The sequence below is a fragment of the Lepidochelys kempii genome, chromosome 23 (assembly GCF_965140265.1).
Source record: "Lepidochelys kempii isolate rLepKem1 chromosome 23, rLepKem1.hap2, whole genome shotgun sequence".
Taxonomy (NCBI): Eukaryota; Metazoa; Chordata; order Testudines; family Cheloniidae; genus Lepidochelys; species Lepidochelys kempii.
Window position 1 is genome coordinate 2,326,037 of NC_133278.1, and position 23,500 is coordinate 2,349,536.

Here is a 23,500-nt window from a genome sequence, read left to right on the forward strand (position 1 = left end):
CCCCCCGTCACGTGACAAGAGGGCGGGCGCCAGGCCTTCCGCCCTCACGTGACGGGGCGCGGCGCTCGCGGCAGCTTCTGCCCCCCCCGCCCGCCGACCCCCACTCTCCCGCCGCCGCCATGGACCCGGCCGGGAAGGAGAAGGAAGCGCTGCAGCTCCTGGCCGAGGCCGACAGGAAGGTCCGCGGCTCCCAGTCCTTCTTCGCGGGGCTCTTCGGGTGAGTCCGCCGGCTGGGGGGGGGGCCTGTGAGGGGAGGGCGAGTCTCGGGGGGGGGGCGACCTGTGAGGTGTTGGGGGGGCGAGTCTCGGGGGGGGGGGCGACCTGTGAGGTGTTGGGGGGGCGAGTCTCGGGGGGGGGCGACCTGTGAGGTGTTGGGGGGGCCCTGTGAGGGGAGGGCGAGTCTCGGGGGGGGGCGACCTGTGAGGTGTTGGGGGGGGCGAGTCTCGGGGGGGGGGGCGACCTGTGAGGTGTTGGGGGGGCGAGTCTCGGGGGGGGGGGCGACCTGTGAGGTGTTGGGGGGGCGAGTCTCGGGGGGGGGGGCGACCTGTGAGGTGTTGGGGGGGCGAGTCTCGGGGGGGGGGCGACCTGTGAGGTGTTGGGGGGGCGAGTCTCGGGGGGGGGGGCGACCTGTGAGGTGTTGGGGGGGCGAGTCTCGGGGGGGGGGGCGACCTGTGAGGTGTTGGGGGGGCGAGTCTCGGGGGGGGGGCGACCTGTGAGGTGTTGGGGGGGCGAGTCTCGGGGGGGGGGCGACCTGTGAGGTGTTGGGGGGGCGAGTCTCGGGGGGGGGGGCGACCTGTGAGGTGTTGGGGGGGCGAGTCTCGGGGGGGGGGCGACCTGTGAGGTGTTCGGGGGGGGGCGAGTCTCGGGGGGGGGGCGACCTGTGAGGTGTTCGGGGGGGGGCGAGTCTCGGGGGGGGGGGGGCGACCTGTGAGGTGTTCGGGGGGGGGGCGAGTCTCGGGGGGGGGGGGCGACCTGTGAGGTGTTCGGGGGGGGCGAGTCTCGGGGGGGGGGGCGACCTGTGAGGTGTTCGGGGGGGGGGTGAGTCCCCGGGGGGGGGCGACCTGTGAGGTGTTCGGGGGGGGGGTGAGTCCCCGGGGGGGGGCGACCTGTGAGGTGTTCGGGGGGGGGGTGAGTCCCCGGGGGGGGGCGACCTGTGAGGTGTTCGGGGGGGGGGTGAGTCCCCGGGGGGGGGGCGACCTGTGAGGTGTTCGGGGGGGGGTGAGTCCCCGGGGGGGGGGAGGGTGAGTCCCGGGGGCGGGGGGGGGCGACCTGTGAGGGGCGGGCGGTGTCCTGCAGTGGGTGCTGCTGGGAAGGGAAGGGTAGCTGGCGGGGGCTCTGTGCTTGGGGTCTGTGGGGCAGGCTGGTGAAGGGGGCTGGGCTGCAGGGAGTGTCCCAGACAGCCTCTGTGACCCCAGAACTAGGAGCCTCCCCCTCTAGGATCCCTGCAGAGGCAACTCCCTTCCTCCTAGGGCCTCTGCTGGGGGTGGGGGGGATGGCGCTGGTCTCTAAGGGGAGAGCAGGGGGAGTGTTTCTCCTGTCCCCCCCCCAAGTTCCCCCCACCGCCAGGCTTGCAGTGCTTTAGTGCCAGTCCACCCTGACCTGTTGAGTTGGGGGCAAGGGGGAGTCAGTTCCCAGCCTGGATTTGTCCCCACAGCTTCCCCCCTACTCCTAGGAGGACTGAGCCTGTTCTGGTGAAACTGGGACCAGTAATGTATCACGGTGGGTGGGGGCGGGCAGAAGGAATGGGAGGGTGCAGGCATGAGCCTCGTCTACACAGTGGCTTCTGTCTGGCTACCGCTGGTGATGACCTGTACTTGGTATCTGGGTGTTTTCCTAGTGTAGACAATCCATTAGGGGAGTGACTCAGAACAATCAAATGTTGCTAATCTTGGACGACATCCAAGGCTAGCACAGTAGCACATTGCGGGCCGTGTGTGGCTGCAGAAGCTGAAGACCTGGGCAGAAAAGACCGCAAGGCCTGGTCTAAACACATAGTTGCACCAGTTTAACTACTTGGACTGGAAGCTGTTTGGGGCAGGGACAGTCCTTTTGTTCTGTTTGTAGAGCACCTAGCACCAGGAGGTCCTGGTCCATGGTTGAGGCTCCACTGAAATAAAGTGATGTGATGTTGAACTGATGCAACTTTGTATGTGGATGCTCCTCAAGTGGTTTATGTCTGGATTACATTGGTTTAGCTTGCATTGGTAAAATGTTATCAGTTTAGACAGGCTGTACTAGTTCTAAAGTAATGATCCCTGCATGGATACTTTAAATGACTGTCTTTTAACTAAAAAGAAAAGGAGTACTTGTGGCACCTTAGAGACTAACCAATCCGATGAAGTGAGCTGTAGTGAGCTGTAGCTCACGAAAGCTCATGCTCAAATAAATTGGTTAGTCTCTAAGGTGCCACAAGTACTCCTTTTCTTTTTGCGAATACAGACTAACACGGCTGTTACTCTGAAACCTGTCTTTTAACTGATTTATGTTCAGTAGATGCAATGTGCATGTATAGATGTAACACCATGCAGAGTGTGCAGTATAGGTACGCTTGGCAGAACTTGGTGTTATTTTATAATGTTGGTTGATTCTTTTCAAGTATTTTTTTGAATGTAGTCAATTTAAATTTCATAGTTGCAGGAAATTGGGGGGGGGCAGACTAATCATTTAATGACTGTATATTCGAAAAACTAAAGCTTTGTAAACCTTAAATCACAAATTGTCAACATCACGTGTCAAACTATCCAAATTAAATATCCTTAAATCAAACTCCAATATATTCTCAAGCAGCACTTTTCTTTCTTTGCCTATCTGCAAATTTCAGTTATTGATGGAAATATTTTTTTCATCAGTTTGCATCATCTCAAATCCTTCTTAGATCTCTCTCTGCCCAATCTGCGGAGGATAGGAGTCTGTTACAGCTCCAGCTGGGGAAGCTTGGTGCTCTAGCTCAAGCTGTCGCAGCTCACTCTTTTAGCTCTGGAGGTTTTGTTCAGTCCCGTGTGTCTGCCAAGATAGTGGTTGTGACTTAGGCCTGGTGTATACCTAAAACTTAGGTTGACCAATCTGCATCAATCAGGGATGTGAAAAATTCCCACCTCGAGAGATGTAGTTAAGCCACTCTAAGCTCTGGTATAGATGCCACTAGGTGGACAGAAGAATTCTTCTGATGGGGTAGATTTACTACCCTAATAGAAAACCCTCTCCTGTTGCTGTAAAAAGTGTCTACACTAGTGTTGCTGCAGCTCTGCTGCTGTAGTGCTTGTAGTGTAGACGTACCCTCTGACCGGCCTTAAGATCCTCTGTAAATGAAGTGAAGTGCATGTTGTTAGGAGAGTACTCAGTGGCTTACCACGACTTGAGGAAGAGGCAATGGCTGACTGATTTAGGGGTGACAGTGAGCGTCAAATTAGATATGAGCTTGAAATGTGCTAGAGTTGCCAAAGAAAAGGCAGATGCAAATTTTGAGGCTGTGTGCTGCAGAGCCAGCATGTCACTAGAAAAAGGTATATGACAATTCCCCCCGCCTCCCCTCCTCCCACATGTGACTCCATAGCTGGAATGTTATGTTCAGTTCTGGGACATAGGTGACTGACTGGAAGGGAGGTCTGAGGAGAACAGCAATAATCAAATGGTCAGGAGGAACTGGATATAGAGGGAAGGATCAGGTCTGTGTCGTTTGGCAAAACAACCTCGAACTAAAGGGTGTCATGTCTCTAAATAATGAGGGGAATTTAACGTGATACACGGGCAATGGGTAGGACTGATAAAAAGAAGGGGGAAATAAAGGATAAATTGCAGGGAAAACTCGCTGGCAATGAGATCCCTTACTGCAGAAATATCTCTGCTTGGGAGTCTAGAAACTGGACTGGATACTAGAGATGTTCTGTAGGGAAGAATCCTGCAGTTTTCCCCAGGCAGATAGGAATGGCTGTGAGCTGTGTGTGTGAGAGACAGTGGAGTGGCCAGACGCTGCACGTGGCTAAATCATGTGTGGTGATGCGGAGGGGGGTTTAAAATGCAGTCCCATCTGGGGGAGATAGGGTTAGTTGAAAGCTAGCGGCTTTAATCCTGTGCCCTATGGGAGAGCTCAGTTTGCCTCTGCAGCTTGTCCTAGATGTGTATCTGATTGTGCTGCAGGCTGGGTTCTCAGCTGAAGCAGCAGCTGCCAGAGGGGTAGGGCTTGGGGAGGGCATACAAGAGCAAATGACAAGCTTCTTGTGACTCAAGGCACATTGTTTTCTCTCATCTGGGCCACTAGATTCCCAAGGTCTCCAGAGCAGGGAGCTGCAATAGATAACGATTTTTTAACCAGCACAAATAAAAGTGGGGGCTGGGGAGGAAGCTGGCGGGCTGGCTATCCAGAGGAGAGAGGAGGTGGCTGATGTCAAGTATATGATTCTTAATAATAAAATAGGAAATGGAAAACTCCAAAAGAGGCTGTTAAATTATGCCTCCTAAAATTCTTTGCCTGTAACAAGTGAGAATGCAGCACATTGTGTCAGCTAAATCTAATGTTCAAAGACAATATGTCCTGGTTCTAGGAACCTGGATTTCATACTGGCATGTGACACAGTAATACTGTTGTGTGCAGCTCTTCTCTTACAAAATGTATACTCAAAAAGCAGTTTAGAGTAGCAGAACAGGGAAGAGACACTGAGATAGACAAAAGTTTTTGCTGAGTGTGTATATACACACACTTACATATACAAAGCTTTTATTTTTAAGAGACACAGTTGAAGATAAAGTTGAAGGGGGACTTAAAAAATAAACCAAAGAATCTAGGCAGGCAAGCCCTATTAAGTCACTGGGATTTGTGTTTCTGAATCTTAGGTGGCTTTAAAAATCTATCCCCTGAAAACCCTTTAGGACATTTTTAACAACTAAAATTCCCTAGTGATGTTTTTAGTGTGCATCATAAATTATATGCTTTCAACTCATGTTAAACAAGTCATTGGTACATAACATCAGATACCATTGTGCTAAATGCTAATTGGCATTCGGTGGTTATGGTAGCTTGTCTGCAAACAAGGTGTACTTCCCCAAAATCTCACTACTTACAAATACATATTGCTCAGATTTAACTTGTCTGCTTGCCATTAGTCAAATGCTTAAAACTTGCATCTGTAAATAAAACATGGAAGCTGATCCAGACTCACTCCTGCTGTTGGTTTGGAACCTCAGTCTAAATTTTGCTTTTCTCTGTAGAGCATTGTAGCAGTCTCCTTTAAGGACATACCTAGCAATGCTGATTCTCTTATTGGATGCTGGACATTGCTATCTGTCAGTATAGTGTGTGTGCCTCTTTAATTACTTCTCCTTGCATGGACTCTGTGAAATAGGGAAGGATTGTTATCCCTGTTTTACAGGTTGAAGCGGAGGCCCAGGTAGATGATAGAGGTTTTTAAGGTCAGGCTTGACAAAGCCCTGGCTGGGATGATTTAACTGGGAATTGGTCCTGCTTCGAGCAGGGGGTTGGACTAGATGACCTTCTGGGGTCCCTTCCAACCCTGATATTCTATGATTCTATGACCCAATAATTCTTTTTCATAGCTGGGAATGGAACCCAGGTCTCCAGAGTTAAAGTCCAGTGCCTTAAGCACAAGGTCACCCTTCCTCTCTAAACCATATCGGTTCTCTGTCAAGGTCTTCACGCTCTGGTACTAGTTGGAGGCTCCAACCTCAAAGAGGGTATGGAGGGTAAAACCTTGTATATTGAAATATTTAATGAGAATATTCTTGTCTAGCACTGATCTAAAACATTGGACTTCCTTGTGACAGAGGTACGTTTGATACGGCTGAAACCTTCACCAGCCTCGCACTTCCATAGCTGCTTTTCAGCTCAAAGGATCCCAAAGCACCTTACAAACTGTACATGCAGCACTGCTGCAAGGCAGACACCTGTGCATAGCATCGGGGAATAACTTGATGAAGGAGACCAGGACACGCAATGAACCGTTGCCACCATCCACTGCACCAGGTGGCCTGACTTCTTAAGGGCCGACTTAAAGAACTGGACAAATTGCGTTGACTCTCTTTATCAAGCTAGGCAGGATAGAGGGCCCAACTGACTGCTGGGATTGAAACGTTTGGTTTCAGGGGAGTAAACATGAGCTAGGCTCACTGCACACCTTTGCAGTGGTAGTGGACTGCCTTTGTGTTTTCCAAATAGTGAACTCCTCAGTTACTGTGAAAAATCTTATTTCCAGGTTAGTAGCTTTAGCTAAGTTGGTAATTAGCTAGTTAGTTGCTTTCCTGTTCTTGCTAGGAACTATGGGCCAGATTCTCCACTGCCCTGCACCTTGCCACTTAACACCAGTGTTAAGTGAGTGTAATACAGTCCTGTTCTGGTGTAATACCAGTGTAGTACACTCACCATGTCTTTGGTGTAAATGAACACACAGGGCAATGGGGAATTGGGCTGCCTGTGTTCAGTTAATGAGTTCCATGGCAACCATGTAGTGGCTTTGGCCCCTTTTTGGAAACTGATTCGGGATTTAAGGATAACTTTGTCCCTCAAGCTGATCCAAACTACTGGAAACGCTTGCTGGCTCTGACCAGCAGTTTGGCAAGGTCTGTCTCTGCCATATGCAAGCAATTTTCAAATGGAAATGAAACTCCAGTCTTTGGGGGAGACATGGAAATGCTTGCTTGTCATGTAAAAGCAGAGTGTTTATTGCAAACAAAAGCACGCTGGTCGAAGCCATCTGCCAATCTGTATCCCAGGATATAAATTATCTGTAGGATAAAGTTGAAATACTTCTGCAGAATATTTGTCCTAGCCACACGTTTGGGTAGAGAGGAGCTGGGATATGGGGTAACTGGGTCCTATTCCTGGCTCAGCCCGTCTCACTATGATGTTAGACCAAACTTTCTCTGTTTCTGCCACCTTTAAAATGGGTGACACTTGCATAGCATACAGGGATTTTGAGTCTCTGAGACTCTCTGGTGAGAAGGACAATAGAAATATGCCTTTATTTCTCTGTTTGCTAGATGTGCCAGCAAACATCTCCCTGCTATGAGCATCGCGGTCTCTTGCTACCTCTAATTTTGCAGAGCTATGAATGGGGGAAAAATGCAGCATAAACTCTTTGATCTTCCAATTTTAAAAAAACAACAAACTCACTGACATGATGCAGCTTGGATTGTCTGTCACCTCATGTCCAGGGTGGTTAGTCAGAATCAATAACTTCAATAGGTGGATGTGTTCATTAGCAAAACTAACAGCAGCTGGGGGGACTGTGCCTGCTTGCTGCAATGCCTGAATATAGAATGATTTATCTTAGCAGGCTAACTCTGCCCCAGCTTCGTAACTTCCCCTCTGAGGTTAACGGGCAGACTGAAAGTCGCTTCTTGATCTTGGCTGGCATCGTGGCTGCCTTGGCAGTTGGCAGCTGAACACCCCCCCCACCTCCCCCGCGCACTTGGGAATGTGCTATTTCTAGGATCCACGCAGCTGGTTTAAGATCTATGGTTGTTCATCAGTGGCTTTTATGGCTGTCCCACACTAACATCTGTTTTGCTAGATTAACAGTAGAGAACAGATATGGGAGGAGGGCTGAATTGATGGCTTCATTCAAGAGACATGTTTTTCCTTTCTTCCCCCACTAGCTGAGCCCTCTGAATCATTGACCCCATTTTACTTGGTGTAAACGACACTGCTTCCATGGGGTATCTGTCTCACTCTCAGCTCTTATAGTCTTTGGAGAACAGTCTGGCAAGGTGGCCCATTGAACACTTGGAATATCACATGTGTGCATGGTACTCTGCAAAGCTTTCAGGTGGTCTCTGAAATGGCTCCAGGGATTGCTTCTCATTGACTCTCTAGCAAAAGGGTTCTGGAGTTTTTTGGGGCTTTTAGTGACTGGTCTCCGAGAAGCCTTCCTGTCCATGGGGGGGGAGTCTAGCATTCTTGGCTGCAGGAATGAGTTGGTGGAGTTCAGAGGCAGGAAGGCGTGAGGGGTAGCTCTCCTAAATTGGCACCCTGGGGAGTTAGGGGCTCCTTTGGCCAACATTCTAGCCAGTGTTCATGGAGAAGCTGCTGTTTGTAGGGCAGGGGACCTTCTGCTACCAAGAGGGAAAACGTTCCCTGGACTGGAGTTTCCAGTGATGTGAGCGGAGGACTGGAGCTTTCCAGCATGATGAGTTTAAGTGGTGTCTGGTTGGTTGGTTTTTCAGGGGCTCCTCCAGGATAGAAGAAGCATGTGATATCTACGCCCGAGCAGCAAACATGTTCAAAATGGTCAAGAACTGGAGCGGTATGTACGCCTGCTCCGATGCTGCTGTCTCTGTTAACCATTCCATTCTGGGCGGGCTTGGGGAGGGGTAGGGTCCCCCAGCAGGACAGAGCAGTAACGCTGAGTTTGTGCCACTAGCCTGCGGCAGCACGAGCAGCAGAGTCCATCATTTCGGTATGGTGTCGGTGAGGGACCATGCTGCATCAGTGGCTTGATCTCTGGGAGATCCGAGCACTCGGAACGCCTGCTGAAGCCAGTGGGTTCTGCAAGGGATCAGCAACTCTGACAATCAGGCCCAAGGCTTGCTAGGTCTCTCCTGGCATGAGAACAAGCGCCATGGCCTCTTCCATGGGGAAGTGCTCTCTAAGCAGCACCTTGCTGATTGCCTCCCCTCAGTTTTCCCTGTGAACTGGGGGGCAGCTGTAAGAGGCAGCTGCTGCTGCTACTAAACTGGGATTCCCTGGAGCTTGAGTATGAAGTGGCAAAGCACGGCAACACGTCCCCTCTGTGCGGGCAAAGACCATTGTGCAACTCCACCTTCACGTTGGGTTCCTTAGCTCACTATCTGGCATACTTCGGAAAAAGGAAGCTGTGCCTGTGAAATGACCCTCCCGGGCCTCTCGGGAATGGCTGGGATTGTGCTCCTCACCCTCCTGGTTTCTCTTCCAGCTGCGGGGAACGCCTTCTGCCAGGCAGCACAGCTCCACCTGCAGCTGCAGAGCAAGCACGACGCGGCCACCAACTTCGTGGATGCTGGCAATGCCTTCAAGAAAGCTGACCCACAAGGTAAGATGTCAGCGCTGCTGCTCACCTCTTCTGCTTTCCAGGTGCTGAGGGTTAGGTTCTGCTGGGGCTCTGGTGGAAGAGCTGGGAGTCAGGACACCTGGGTTTTATTCCTGGCTTGGGGAGAGAGATGAGATACAGTGGGTTAGAGCAGGGGGGCTGGGAATCAGGACTCCTCCTGGGTTCTTTTTGAAGCTCTGCCACAGACTGGCAGGCTGTGAGTCTGCTAGGACTGAGTAACTCCATCTGGGTCTGTTCTTGTACAATGGTGAGGATTCACTAACTCCATAAAATGCACTGATTAACTGGGACTATATAAAATGGATGTTTAGCTGGATTCATGTACTGTATTTGCACACCATCTTCCAGCCATAGGTATATCATGGCCAATAGATCCCTATGAAGAGGGGTAAAGAAAGACTTCAGATCCCTTTGTGGAAACGTTCTTTTTCTGATTTGCACCCTTAACCACCAAAAGTTGATCAATGCACTTTCCTGCGTGAAAGTAAAGAAGGAAGTGTTTATTTACTCCTCATAACACAAGAACTAGGGGTTACCCAGTGAAATTAATAGGCAGCAGGTTTAAAACAAGCAGAAGGTAGCATTTCTTTACCCAGAACACAGTCAACTGTGGAACTCCTTGCCAGAGGATGTTATGAAGGCCAAGACCATAACAGGGTTCAAAGAAGAACTAGATAAGTCCATGGACAATAGGTCCATCAATGGCTATTAGCCAAGATGGGCAGGGATGGTGTCCTAGCCTCCGTTTGCCAGAAACTGGGAATAGGCAATGGGATGGATCACTTGATGATTCCCTGTTCTGTTCGTTCCCTCTGGGGCACCTGGCATTGGCTGCTGTCGGAAGACAAGATACTGGGTTAGATGGACCTTTTGGTCTGACCCAGCATGGACGTTTTTATGTGGCTAGCAGCCTGGGGGAGCAAACCCCACTGGCCAGCTTGCCTGTCAAGTTACACGTTGAGATTCCTAGTTCAGTGGAAATCCTTGTGCAACCTGAAGAGCCTGTCTGTCGTGTTGTGCTGCTGTTCTAAGAGAACCACCCTGGTCACAATCCATGTGAGGTGGGGATGGGTGTGTGTGAGAGAATTGCGTTGCGCTGGGATAAACCCATTACTAGAATATTGCAGTAGCTTCCAGGTATACTACTCCTGCTGCCCTGACTCTGAGTGCTTGGTGGGGGCTTTCTCTGAAGCTGCAGATGTGACTGTTAACTGGGCAGCTGGAATATTGTGCTGGAGTGAATGTTCTGCAGTGCTGACTGCTGCAATTTCCACTCTCTCTGATGTGGATTAGTGGGTTAGGATGCAGCAGGCATACCACCCTGCTCAGTAGGGGACCTCAGTAAAATCTGACCTACCATCTGGGAGCATGCCTCCTTTCACAGATGGCAAAGTCACACTGGTTGTGACCCTAACCAGCAAAGACCGGAAGCTTAGGACTCAATTCTGTGTGGAGCTTCTTGTGGCTGGTTAACCTTATCAAAAGAGATAACAGCAAGGAGTGCAGCTGAAAATGAGGTAGCTTGGGCAGCCCACAGAGATGTGCTGTGTGTGGCCATGCAGAAAAGTGTAAAGTCTCCTAATTAAGCTTCTAAGAGACTGCTCTGTACAAATGTTCCCTGTGCAGCAGAGAACTGAATGAGTTCTTAGAACTAACTATTCTTTACATCTTTCTGCTGATGAAGGGCATATAGCCTGCCAGCAGTTCTGTGGGAGCAGACCCTTGTGGACTCCTCATGACATCAGTGGGACTCTCTGCAGGCCTCTTCAGAGCAGTTACCAGTGTGTGCTGACTGTGTCCGTCTACTTGTAGTGCCTAGCACAAGAGGGATTCTACTCGAAGTTGCATGCTTTGAGGGTGATAACTTACACCATGGTTATCTGAGCTGGGGTTTTGCACATGCAGTTAGATCTGCTTGGGTGGTGATTTTGGAGAAAAGATAATGAAGTAACCTGAGGAGACGACAAATTTAATCCTCTAGGGGATTTGCCTAATCTTTTGGAGATTTAGATTCTGATTATCCAGCCATGTTGCTCTCGGCAGAGCAGCCAGCGTTTGTTCTCCAGAGTAATTTTTGCAAGCGGGTGGGGGGGAGATGGTATCTGGGCATGGTGGGCAGAGGGATCTTAACCAGTTCCGGTGGGGCTCGTGGTATTTTTCCCTCTCATCAGTAGGATTATTTTTTGCCTCTCTGCTAAATCCCATTACTTGGGCAGAGTGCCCTTAAGAAGGCATGAGCTCTGTTTGTCTAAAGAGACCCTACGCCAGGCAAAAGGACAATTTTGCACATGTAACTAGTGTACCAATTCCTGCAACGGTAGTTCCTTGTCCAGCAGCAGGATCACAAGAGCAGGAGTGTGCCCTCTACTCTGACGCTCAGAGCACCAACGTCCCCAGCCTGTAGCAGGACCCTGAGGTTAGCATCGTGGCATTTTTGCTGTGAGCTGGCTGGACAGGCAGAGCAAGTCTGGCCTGCCTTTAGAAGGGAGAGAGCCTGGTTATGTGGCTCTGATGCAGCTATGTTTTCTTGCCGAAGAACCTGGCTGTAAACCCTGGGCATTAGAGGTTTCAGTAACTGGACATGCAGGCAAACCCAATTAAAGGAAAAAAATCCCCAAATCTACCAGCCCAAATTCCCCTCTTAATCCCTGGCTTTGTGGGACAGCACTGGGGGCCTGGCTGGACGTAGCTCAGGGAAGAAACGAGGGCAGCTGCTATTTCTTCCTTGTGATACAGTTTCCAAGTTATGGAGAGGGGAAGAGAGCCCCTTAATCAATGTACAGGACGGAAATGTGTCTGGCAGGCTTAAATGGCCTTGGGTACTGATACCAGGTGCCAGAGCTCACAGCACTGAGGAAATATTTTCATGACTTGAAGGCCAGATGGAACCGTTATGACATGCAGAAGATCAGACCAGACTAACCCAGGCCAGAGAGGCTCACCCAGTGATTCCTATGTCCAGCCCAATATGTGGGACTTGTTGTTCTCCCTTTTAAATGCTTGTGGATGGAACCTGACCTGATTTATTGATAAATACCCCCGTTCATGTCCTATGTTACTCCCAGTCTCTCTTCCTTCCCCCCCAACCTGCATTAGCTTTCCAGGCCCCTTGGTCTAAATGCAGTCTAAGATTCAGCGGGTGCAACACCTATTGGTTTAAAGAACAGGAGGACTTGGGGCCCCTTAGAGACGAACCAATTTATTTGAGCATGAGCTTTCGTGAGCTACAGCTCGCTTCATCGGGTGCATACGGATGCCTGCATCCGATGATGAAGCGAGCTGTAGCTCACGAAAGCTCATGCTCAAATAAATTGGTTCGTCTCTAAGGGGCCCCAAGTCCTCCTGTTCTTTTTGCGAATACAGACTAACCCGGCTGTTACTCTGAAACCTATTGGTTTAGAGGCAGCTGCACCTGCTTATCCTAGGGCTGATTTTTAGCCATTCTGCTTCCTGTTGGGAGCAATGCAAGTGGCATTTGGGAACAGTAGGAAAAATTTGCCTGTCAGAGCTTGGTATTTATATGCTGAAAAAACAGCCTCCCACATCTTTCTGGGGAATGCTGGTGAGAGAAATTCCTCTTGTAATAGAGCAAAATGTAGTAGTGAAGGGAGCCATCTTGTGTTGCTCACCGCACTGCGAGGTATTTACCCAGAGCAGGCTGGTGGCCTTGTCTTTGGAAGCCCTGTGTCATAGTTCATATGAGCTCCTGGCAGATCTTTTTGGCTGGAAAATCCTGTCTGAAGAGCAGGGAATTCCCCCTGCTTTGTGTCAAGTGAACTCTGAACTTTAGATCCTAGACTTGCAGGGGTCACCCCTGATTTAGCTGAAATTGGTGAGGCTTTGTGGAAATGTTAGGGGTTCACTTGCATGGAGACAGTTGAAGGATCAGGGCCATAAAATCTTATGGAGGCACCTTGTTTTCTTATTTTAGTGATTGTGCTGGTGAGCTTTGCATGTGACTGTCCTTAACCTTGAACAAAGCTCGTCGTTTAGGGCAAATAAACTAGTAGCTTGCGCACATCTTTCAACTCAGTCTTTTCACAGTTGTGGAGCAGCAGCATGGTCTGGAGGAGAGGGCACTGCGCTGAGTGTCCAGCCATGTCAGCTCTGCTCCTGGCTCTGCTGCTGACCTGCTGTGGGATCTCTGGCCAGCCACTTCCACCTCCCACCTGCCCTTTTGTTGTGTCTTGCCCTTTAGACTGAGCCCTACAGGGCAGGGACTGTCTCTCATGAAGTGTCTGAGCCCAAGGGGCCTGGAAGTGCTACAGTGTTGTAAATGTTACGGGTACAACGCGCACAAGCTCCTAAAGCTTAAGCTGGTGGCTTCCTCGCAGGCAGCGTCTGGTCGATGACCGGAATACTGTAGGATTCTTGTGTGCTTAGTAATATCTACCATCCTAGCCAGGTCAGTGGCAGTTTCCTGATCCCCTCACTCATTGCTGTGTTGTGCTCTGGCCCCTGAGACTTTCTTTTGCTGGATTGGTCTGGACAACGCTGCATGAGACATTGGGGCGCAGGGGGACAAATAACACCACTAGAGAGGGAATCTTCATCAATTCATTAGCTCCTCTGCAGGCCCCTTCTAGCTATGGTACCACCTCTTGCCTGCTCTCAGTTCCCTGGAGGTTTGCAGCTTCAGCAGCTTTTGAGTGGCTATTGATCTCTGTGGAGGGGTTGTGCTAGAAACAAACACCTGGTTTTCATCATTTTTAGGCAGGTCAGAAGAGTTACTGAATGGCTTTATTTCTCCAAGCGCCTATGCTAAAAAAAGTTTTTTGTTCTTTGTTTTTCTTTTTTAAATAGAGGCCATTAACTGTTTGATCAGAGCTATTGAGATCTACACAGACATGGTAAGTCTGTTCCGCCATGTCTGCGGACCAAACTACAGAACTTTCTTTTGCTTCTGGGCTGCTGCAGCAGGGAGGATGATCCAGTAGCTGGCGCTCTTCCCTAGGCTCTCAACCCTGTAGTGCTGTGCTGCTGGAAGTGGTGTCAGCCGGATCAGACATCCGCTCAAGGCCCTGACTACTTGTGGTCCCTAAAGGTACCACGAAACTTCTTGGAAGAGTCAGTGATTCAGCTACTGTGTTCTTGGCCAAGTTGAGGCAGAAGCAAAGGGTGCCTCTGCCTGACAGCCTAGCACTTGGGTACAGCAGTGAATGGGCACCCTAGACATAATTCAGCTTGTGTACTGACCTGTGTGTGGATCAAATTGAGCAGGGTGGCCTGCTGCAGTTTTGCCAGCTGAATGAAGCCAGTATTGGACTCAAAAGAAGGGTTTGTAGCGACTTCAGAATTGGCTGCCATGGCAGGTGTGTTTATACCCACTGTGGTGCAGTTCAGAGAACTCCAGTGTGGAATTATCATACACACCCCTGCAGTTCGCCAGTGCATCCTCCCCAGTGCAAGTGTAGTGCAAGCGAAAAGACACAGGAGCTGACACTGTTCAGTCGGTGGACGTGCGTTAATTTCCCCCTCCTCTTCCAGGGCCGATTCACCATTGCCGCCAAGCATCACATATCGATAGCGGAGATCTATGAGACAGAGCTGGTGGATATAGAAAAGGTAAGTCCTGAGGATGCTGGGGGAGAGGAGGGAATCTGTCTACCTTGTAGCTCTCTTATCTAGAAATAGATTAAATGCAGACAGTCTCCTGTGATTGGCCTGATGTTGTTGCTGTGTCTGGGGTGTGCAGCCTTGCGAGGACTTGAGCTTAATCCTGCATTTGAATCCTGTTAGACACACTCATGGCTAATGAGAACACCCACTGTTAGAGTAACTTCTTGGTAATTAGGGATATAAATCCCCTTGCAGGGCTTTTGTAGCAGGTTGTTACAATTGTTCATTATGGTTTTTTTTGCTCCTTCCTCTGAAGCTGCTGGTACCAGTCAATATCAGAAGTGTGAGATTGTGGGTGGATGCCAATGGCTTGGTAGCCGAGGGGGTCTGGATCTTGCTTTGGTTGTCCATAGGTCCTGAGGTCAAATCCAGGTGGAGCTCTGGCAACTGGTGATCCATTTTGAGGTCATATTAGATGGTCCCAGCTGGCCTTAAGTTGGATCTGGTAGGGCCAGGTTCTCTATTGTCCTGCACCTTGTGGTCACTCTCACCAGTGCAACATGGGTGGAAAACACTTCAGCCAATCAGAATGGCAGCACTCCATGCCTGTGTAAATGACTGCACAAGTTGCTGGGCAGTGGAGAATTGAGTCTCGTAAGCCTCCCCTTGGGCAGGACACAGTTACCAGGTTTATAAACAGAAGCAAAACTAAAAATTCGCCAGCTGGAACAAATAGCAGGCGCTTGGAATGCGGATGCTGTCAACTAGCAAAAAATCTCTGCAGACACTTGGCGTGGCTCGTGTTGCAATTGATTAAAGGTTAACGCATGTGGCTCACATGGGTGTCTGAGAACCAAAGGAGCAGTCGATGCCAGTTGTATGCCCCTAGGATCACTGCTCCTGTTTTGTGGGAATAGATTCACCAAATGCTCTCCAGGAGAAATAACTTTCTTCCTTGTGAGGGAGAACGTCTGCTGCTGCCTCTGGGATTCTGTAGGCTGCCCACACACAAACTGGCGCTGTGTAAATTAGACCCGTGTGAACAGTTATTTTGGCTTTTTTCAGTTTAGTTCAAACCTGTTTCGCTTTGATTTAAGCGAAACCAAAATACCCTTGGTGTCAAGGGAATGAGTGTCTAGATGGCCTTTGGCACTGGTTTAAATTGCTCCATAAGTTAAACTGGCGCAACTTTGACAAAACCGGTGTGACAGGTTCGATCACAGAGATCCCCTTGTGACCGTCACCTGACGTGCTGAAATTACCTCTGAACCTGTTTTCCCTGCTAGCTTGGGACTCCAGAACCCTGCTTTGTTGAGCCAGACACGCCAGCCTGCTGCAACACAGACCCAGGGTCTGGGCCACACCACCAAAGCTGCAGACTTAACTGAAAACAGCTCAGCAGGTTACCTGTCTCCAGCACCCAGTTCCTCAATGTGATCCAAACCACAAATAAATCCGTTTTACTCCGTATAAAGCTTATACAGGGTAAACTCATAAAGTGTCTGCCCTCTATAACACTGATAGAGATGCACAGCTGTTGGCTCCCCCAGGTATTAATCACTTACTCTGGGTTCATTAATAAACAAAAGTGATTTTATTAAATACAAAAAGTAAGATTTAAGTGGTTTCAAGTAATAACAGACAGAACAGAGTAAGTCACCAAGCAAAATAAAGCAGAAACACGGAATCATAGAATCATAGAATATCAGGGTTGGAAGGGACCCCAGAAGGTCATCTAGTCCAACCCCCTGCTTGAAGCAGGACCAATTCCCAGTTAAATCATCCCAGCCAGGGCTTTGTCAAGCCTGACCTTAAAAACCTCTAAGGAAGGAGATTCTACCACCTCCCTAGGTAACGCATTCCAGTGTTTCACCACCCTCTTAGTGAAAAAGTTTTTCCTAATATCCAATCTAAACCTCCCCCACTGTCTAAGCCTAAGCCTAATACTTTAAGAAACTGATTACAGGTTAACGCCCTTTTATAGCTTTAGCACAAGGTGGGGATCTTTTGTCTGTGCTTGACCCCCCCCCCCCACCCCTCCTTCTAAATGGAAAAGTACAAGATTAAGTGAGCTGTGGCTCACGAAAGCTCATGCTCAAATAAATTGGTTAGTCTCTAAGGTGCCACAAGTACTCCTTTTCTTTTTGCGAAGACAGACTAACACGGCTGTTACTCTGAAACCAAAGATTTAAGATGGATTTCAGTATCAGATGGCATGGTCACGTGTCCCTGAGACACCTCATTCTTCATTACCCAGGGGCTGGCCCACACATACATAGGAAGGCTTGCAGGTAAATAAACCCATTCACAGTTCATTGATTCTGAAGCACACTTAATATGTTTACATCAGTAATACAAGTTTATATCTTTTTTCCAACTCCAGACCTAGAAATAATACATGGAAACATAGGATGAACACTCAGCAGATTACAAGCTTTCTAATGATACCATACAAGGGGTATTTAGCATAAAGCATATTCCAGTTATATCCTATTCATAAGCATATTTCCATAAAGCATATGGAGTGCAACATCACAACCAAGCTGGGGGGGTATCTTGTAAAATTCTACTTGGGAGTTGATGGGAAGAAAATCCACAGTGCTGGGGCTGTCTCGGGGGTGGTGGGCTGTGGTCCCATGGCAGTCTCACAGTACTGACTCAGAGAAAGCTACAAACCAGTTTACTATGCCTAATGGATCTAGCTCAGACAAGATGAGGAAGGATGGCCTTGTGGTTAAGGCACTGAATGGGGACTGGAGAGACCTGGGGTCAGTTCCTGCCTCCACCAGTCTTTCTGCATGCTGTACCCAGAGTCTGTTAATCTTTGGGCCTCTGGTCCCCATTTGTGTGTGTGCAGGGGTGATGACCATTTTTGTGGTCTGTTTAAATTGTGTAATCTCTCTCAGGCAGGGACTCTGTGTGTTCATGCAGTGCCTGTCTTGGTTGGGGCCGCTACTGCAGGAGTGCTTGATGAGGATGGAAGTTCTAGGCTCTAGTGAGGCTCCAGCCACAGGCTCCCTCTGTGAACCTGGACTCCATTGCTGGGTGGTGATCAACACCTCTCAGCTCAGCTCCTGCATTCTGGAGCTTGCCTCGCAGATGGCAGCGCTGCTGGCTGAAGGGGTGGGTGGATTTTGTGTGTAGGATTCTCTCCGCAGTTCTGGCGTGTGGTGCTGTCCTCGGGAGGTGGTGGTCTGGTCTCTCAATTCTGCTAGTGCTGCCAGTGAACTGGCTGGGGAGCTCTCACGGTGTGTTGCGTTCTTTCTAGGCGATAGCCCATTATGAGCAAGCTGCTGATTACTACAAAGGGGAAGAATCCAACAGGTAAATCAATTGCTGCTTTGCCTCCTCCTGCTGTAGAACATGGCTGAGCAGCATAGCAGCCATGCGTTAATGCCTGCGCTCTGTAGGCATACGGGTTGCCATTCCAGCACAGCTCCCCTAAGGGGGTATTGTAACCGTCCATCCAGCCCAAATAAGGGGTAGCATGTAGCTGGCCAGGCCAGGAGCTGGTTGGGACTGGGTCACAATCCTGTCTCTTTCCCCTTGCTCTGCTTGCGTCACCCCTTCACTGGTGCAGCTTGCTAGCTCATGCATGATGGCAGCAGAGCTAAGGCTCTTCCCGCCTCTCTGGGAGGGTGAGCAGTAGCCCGGCTAGAACTGCTGTCCTGCTGCACAGGCTCTGGCATTGCAGATCACTCACATGGGAGTAAAAGTGGGTTCCTTGTGCCTCCTTGCTTCCCCGCTCTGGTGCACAGCTGGGTTTGTGGCTGAGCCTTTAGGAAGGACTTGACTGTGGTGATCGTCGCCGTAAAGGGTATGATGCAGACACCACTCATTTCCCCTCTCTTTAGTGGCATAATCATACTGAGAAAACTCTTATGCACCTGGGCCCAGTGGCAGATCAACAGAACACACCTAAAGGGGCTGCTTGATCCTGTGTAGTCAGCCTGTGGGCTGGACCCTCCACCACAGTTCGCTGGCGTAGAAAGCTCTCCTTCGTAACAGTAACAAGGCATGTGCTAAAGCCGGGATCCTGGGGTCTCCTGCTGCTTGGGGGGCAAAAAAGCAAAACTGCATTTGTGTGGTTGGTTGAGTGTATCTGAGACAGTGCCATCTTTCACTTAACGCTAAGCGCTCTTCCCTCGGAAAGGGAGCACACTTCACGATCCTCACAAATGGCCCCTGGGAAGCTCAGCCTTCGGGACGACGCCATCAGCCTGTTTCTTGCCTTTTTTGTTTCTTTGCAGCTCTGCCAACAAATGTTTACTGAAAGTGGCCACTTATGCAGCCCAGCTGGAGCAGTACCAGAAAGCCATCGAGATCTACGAGCAGGTCTGGGACTCTTAATTGTGTTTAAAGAGCAGGCGTGTTTGCTGTCATCCCACAAGAGACCCCTCGTGGTGTCTCCCTTCCTTTCCCTTTCCTGGGGAGACTCCCTGGGTCTGCGGAGATCCAATTGCAACCTCACCTTTGGATCCCTGCGGTGGCAGGGCTGGGTGTGTTTGAGGCAGCAGGTCTGTACAGGAAGCTAGCCGCTCCTGTCCTAATGTAGAGGACAAGGATTCAGATGGGGTGTCCCCCTGCTCCATGTACATTCTGGACTGGCACTCAAATATTTGTCCCTCAGTAGGAATCTGATCACTTTGGTGCCTTGCAGGTGGGCACTAATGCGATGGACAGTCCCCTGCTGAAGTACAGCGCTAAGGAGTATTTCTTCAAGGCGGCCCTCTGCCACTTCTGCATTGACATGCTCAACGCAAAGGTTGGTCTGGTGCTACAGAGCTGCCGCTGTGCTACCGAGTGGGGCGCGAGGCTGGGGGCCGAAGGGCCTGCTCCCGAAAACGGGAAAACGCCCCTCTCACCAGCACCTCATTGGTCCATTTAAATGTCTCAAGCAAGGGTAGCCCATAGAGGGGCCTGCAATGAAGCTGGCGTGGGGAAGCTCTGTTGCTACTGCAGTGACCTTCTGTGAAAACCCATCAAAGCCCTGTCCCAAGGAGCCTCCAGTCTAAGCAGTCTAGTTCCCCTGCTCCCTTTGTGAGCAGTCACTCGAGCCGCAGGCTGGGCTCTCACTCCTCTGTCTTTCCAGCTGGCCATACAGAAATACGAAGAGATGTTCCCAGCCTTCTCGGACTCCAGGGAGTGCAAACTGGTTAAAGTGAGTGACTCCTCCTTATTGTCCCTGCACTGCCTGGTGGCTCAGACCTTAGAATCTCTGGTGCATTTGCGCATGGGTCTCCCCCCTCCTTCCCCAACACAGAAGCAGAGTATTGTGCCGTGGGAGAGGAACCCGTGTGAGAAATGTCCAGATGGGGAAGTTTAAAATCAAACTCTCTGCAAATCTAGAGTGAAATTATTCCTCCACTAACATTCACAGGACTCTTCTAATGGTCTAAGGCAGGGGTCTTCCACCTTTTTTTTTTTTTTTTGAGGGGCCCCCCCAGCATTCTGTAAAAATTCCACATCCCACTTGTGCCACAACTGTTTTTCTGCATATAAAAGCCAGGGCCAGCGTTAGGGGGTAGCAAGCAGGGCAGTTGCTCGGGGCTCAATGCCACGGGGGGCCCTGCAAAGCCAAGTTGCTCAGGCTTTGGCTTCAGCCCTGCATAGTGGGGCTTTGGCATTCTGCTGTGGGCCCCAGTGAGTTTAATGCTAGCGCTGCTTGGCAGACTGTCTGAAACCGGCTCATGGCCCCCCAGGGGACCCTGGACCCCTGGTTGAGAGCTGCTGGTCTGAGGAGCATGTGGTTCTCTTCTATTGGTCCAGTCATTTAGAATCCCTAGCTCTCTAGTCCAGCTGACCAATACCAAAATCCATTCCTGCCTTTAGCAAGGTGAGGAGCCATCCTGCTCTGTTCATGACCCCTGTGAGAACCCATCACCTGATTATGAAGCCAGTATGCAGGAAGCCTGTTGAATTGCAGTGTTGCTAAGTGACAACGAAGTAGGAGGGTACCCATGCCCCAGGTGGATTGTAAAAGGCCCCTGGACTAGTTCTCTTTCCCTGTGGGCTGGCTATTCCAGAACTGGGATTTTTGCAGAGTGAGTACTGGACTGGTGTGAATTGCTAGGGCAGCTCCTACCCTCCTACAGACAGTGCTCTAAAACTGTTGCTTTAATCAACTATTGTGCTTAAAATAAAATGCCAGATCCAATCCTGATACACAGGCCAACTGTTCAGTTGGAGCTGCCTGTCAGTTGGATTTTCCCATTAAAAAGGCTGGCTTAGCTATAGAGTCTCTGCTTGCATGTGTGACCTAGCTTAAGCATCAGAGGTGCAGCAGGTTACTGGAAGTTCCTGCCATGCGTGGAAATTAGTCCAGATTTGTGCTGATCCTTATTCCTCTCTTTCCCCCCTCTCAGAAGCTGCTGGAAGCTCATGAAGAACAGAACATCGACAGCTACACTGACTCTGTAAGTGCAGTGGGGAGGGAAGCGTCTAATGCAGCTCAGCACCGGAGAGAGACTGGTGTGAAGTGTCTGCTTGGGAAGCAAGTGTAGCAATTGCAAACGTGGGTGTGAGGAGTCCTTGTCAGAAACAAGAAGGCTCAGCGTGCCTTGTGTGATCGCTGTGCTAGCCAGACCCAGGGTTGGTAGTGGATTGCTCGCTCCAGGGTGTTCTCAAGGACTTAGTCCCATCTTGCCATAAATTACCAGCCAGTAGGGCTCCTGTCCCTTCCTTGGTACAGACTAATGGATTGGGCAGATATTCTGCCTAACTTCTCTGTAGGGCTGTTACTAATTTGCTCTTTCCCCTCCACCTGCCTGGGAAGCCTTGACTTCCTTGTCCAGGCTTCTGTTCTGTGCCAGCCCAGTTTGCAGCTCATGTTGGCTTCATCAGGAGTCTTAGGAGCATGGCACTTCTGCAGATCAGCCCACAACAAACTACGTGTGGGTTTACTTTTGGGGGTGGGGGTGGGGGATGAGGAGGGGAAATTTAAATTTTCAGAACACGAGTTGGGTTAAAAACATGGAACCTAGAAACATTAAGGACTAAGGAGAACATGGGGAAGAGAAGCTGGGTTTTACCATGAGTGAATTTGTTTCTTGTAGAAATCCCAGGCTCCATAGTTTATCGAGTACAATAGCTGGTTTCCTGCTCCATAATGCTAATTAGCCTCCAGGTGAATACAGCCATGTGGTATGTCACTCATTCTGATTCTCTCCCTGACCTTCCAGGTAAAGGAGTACGATACCATCTCACGGCTGGACCAGTGGCTCACCACCATGCTCCTCCGTATCAAGAAAACCATCCAGGGCGAAGAGGAGGACCTACGTTAAACCCCATCCCTTCCTTCCCGGTCACCGTCAACTCTTTCCTCCACGGAAGTCTGCATGGATATCTTTGGGGTGGGGAGGGTAGGGCCTGGAGGAGAAGGATTCAGACTTCAGTGACTTATTATCCCTTGTCTCATAACCCTTTTGCCCCACAACCCAAAGAGCATAACTTCATTTAACAAAGACAGGGTGTGTGGCTGTAACCACCTGCCTCAGCTGCTCTAGAGATGATGTCTTGAAGTGACATAGCTCATTCCCCCTGGGCCAAACAGATGAATTCCTAGTCTGCGGAGCTTCCCAACCTGCCTGCAGGCTCCTGTCCAGGTGTGATGGTCTAACACCCTTCCCCATCCCTCTTGTTCCCTCTTCAGATATTTAATTGTATGACAATTATTCTGTATGATTAAGATCTTAAACCTGCTTTCTCCCTGACTCACTTCACACTGGTTTCAGAAGACAGCACAAACTCAGTTTGCCTCCTAATTCCTGCTGTTTAGAACAGATCCTTTCTCACTGCCCCCTCTCCTGCCCCAGACTGTCAGATGGAGCAGTTCTTGCCCATCCCAGGCAGGGATTTCAGACTCAGTACCAGCAGGAGTGGGGATGGGGAGAGCCTTTCCCTCAGCCCTTAACTTCTTCCCCTCCCTAGCCTGTGATCGCATCCCTGTAGGGGCTCAGAAGCCTGAGTTTTGAGTATCTCCAGCAAGCCCAGAACCCTGCTTTAGGCTGGGAGATTTCAGGTGCAGTGACTTTCCCCCATGGCCTGAGCTGTGAGAACAGATTCTGCTACTCTCTGCCCTCTCCTAGCCCCCAGAGAGCTGGAGAATGTGGCAAGCACAAGTTGGCACTTCCTATCTCCTGCTTATTTCAGTGAAGAACCGTACAACCCTTGTCTAACATCTTGGCAGCAAATACTTCCCAGGGCATCCTCTCAATCCCCAGAGCTCTGCAAGGAGCTGACAGGAAGTGTCACTTCGCTCTGAATCACAATTATCTTCTTTCCCGTTTCTCATTGTCAGCTGAACATACTAGCTTGAGAAATAACCCCATTTCTTCCCCCTGCCCACAGGGCTGTAGTGCTGCTCTATGGCCAGCTGTTAAGGGGCGTCAGACACTGTCATTCGCGTGCAGCCGAAAGAGGCGAGAGCGGGACTGGACAGTCATTCCCACACCGCGTGGGTAGCCAAAAATATTCTGTGCTTCTGGTATATGAATAACCTTCGCAGACCCTTCTGTGGTGACTGTTTTAATTTAATCCCATCTCAGATTAGGCAGTAGAAGACTCTACAGCGTGGGTGAATTCTGTACGCAGCAGGCCACTTGCTGCAGTGGGTATGGCACCTGGTTGGAAGGGAATGTTACTCCCATTCAGTATTGTGTGTGTACAGTATGTGTTGTCATAAAGGTTTTTATTTCTAGGTTATTCTCTTGGTTTTGAAACCTAGTCCAAGAGGGGTGGGGCTGGGGCAGCTCAGGGTTTACCCTGCAGTAATCCCCACTTCTGTATTGTTTGCTGAAAGAAACAGGAAGTCTTGCTGCATGTTTTAATGTCAACAGAAAGCGACTCTTGCTGAGTGTAGTGAAAAATTGCACAAGAAAAATAAAAACTTTGCATGAGCAGAA

The 23,500-nt window shown here is 50.0% G+C and overlaps 1 protein-coding gene across 2 annotated transcripts; it reads left to right on the top strand.

The window, feature by feature from the left end:
* The first annotated feature begins 46 nt into the window (after positions 1-46).
* NAPA (NSF attachment protein alpha) lies at positions 47-23,500 on the top strand. 2 transcript variants are annotated; one of them, XM_073322291.1, is made up of 11 exons: positions 47-217; positions 8,176-8,255; positions 8,904-9,020; positions 13,842-13,888; positions 14,526-14,603; positions 17,866-17,921; positions 18,848-18,932; positions 19,258-19,362; positions 19,690-19,758; positions 20,963-21,013; positions 21,779-23,500. In XM_073322291.1, exons 1-11 carry the CDS (start codon positions 120-122, stop codon positions 21,878-21,880), a joined length of 888 nt encoding a protein of 295 aa, XP_073178392.1. In that variant the 5' UTR covers positions 47-119; the 3' UTR covers positions 21,881-23,500. The 2 variants fall into 2 exon arrangements, with proteins under 2 accessions (XP_073178392.1, XP_073178391.1); XM_073322290.1 differs by lacking the exon at positions 19,258-19,362 and having other exon boundaries at positions 56-217.

Excerpts from the sequence above, each read along its gene's own strand:
- NAPA (XM_073322291.1), top strand. The coding sequence starts at position 120 with ATGGACCCGGCCGGGAAGGAGAAGGAAGCGCTGCAGCTCCTGGCCGAG. Across the intron at positions 13,889-14,525 it reads TTGAGATCTACACAGACATG|GGCCGATTCACCATTGCCGC; the intron begins GTAAGTCTGTTC and ends CTCCTCTTCCAG. Across the intron at positions 18,933-19,257 it reads CCATCGAGATCTACGAGCAG|GTGGGCACTAATGCGATGGA; the intron begins GTCTGGGACTCT and ends GGTGCCTTGCAG.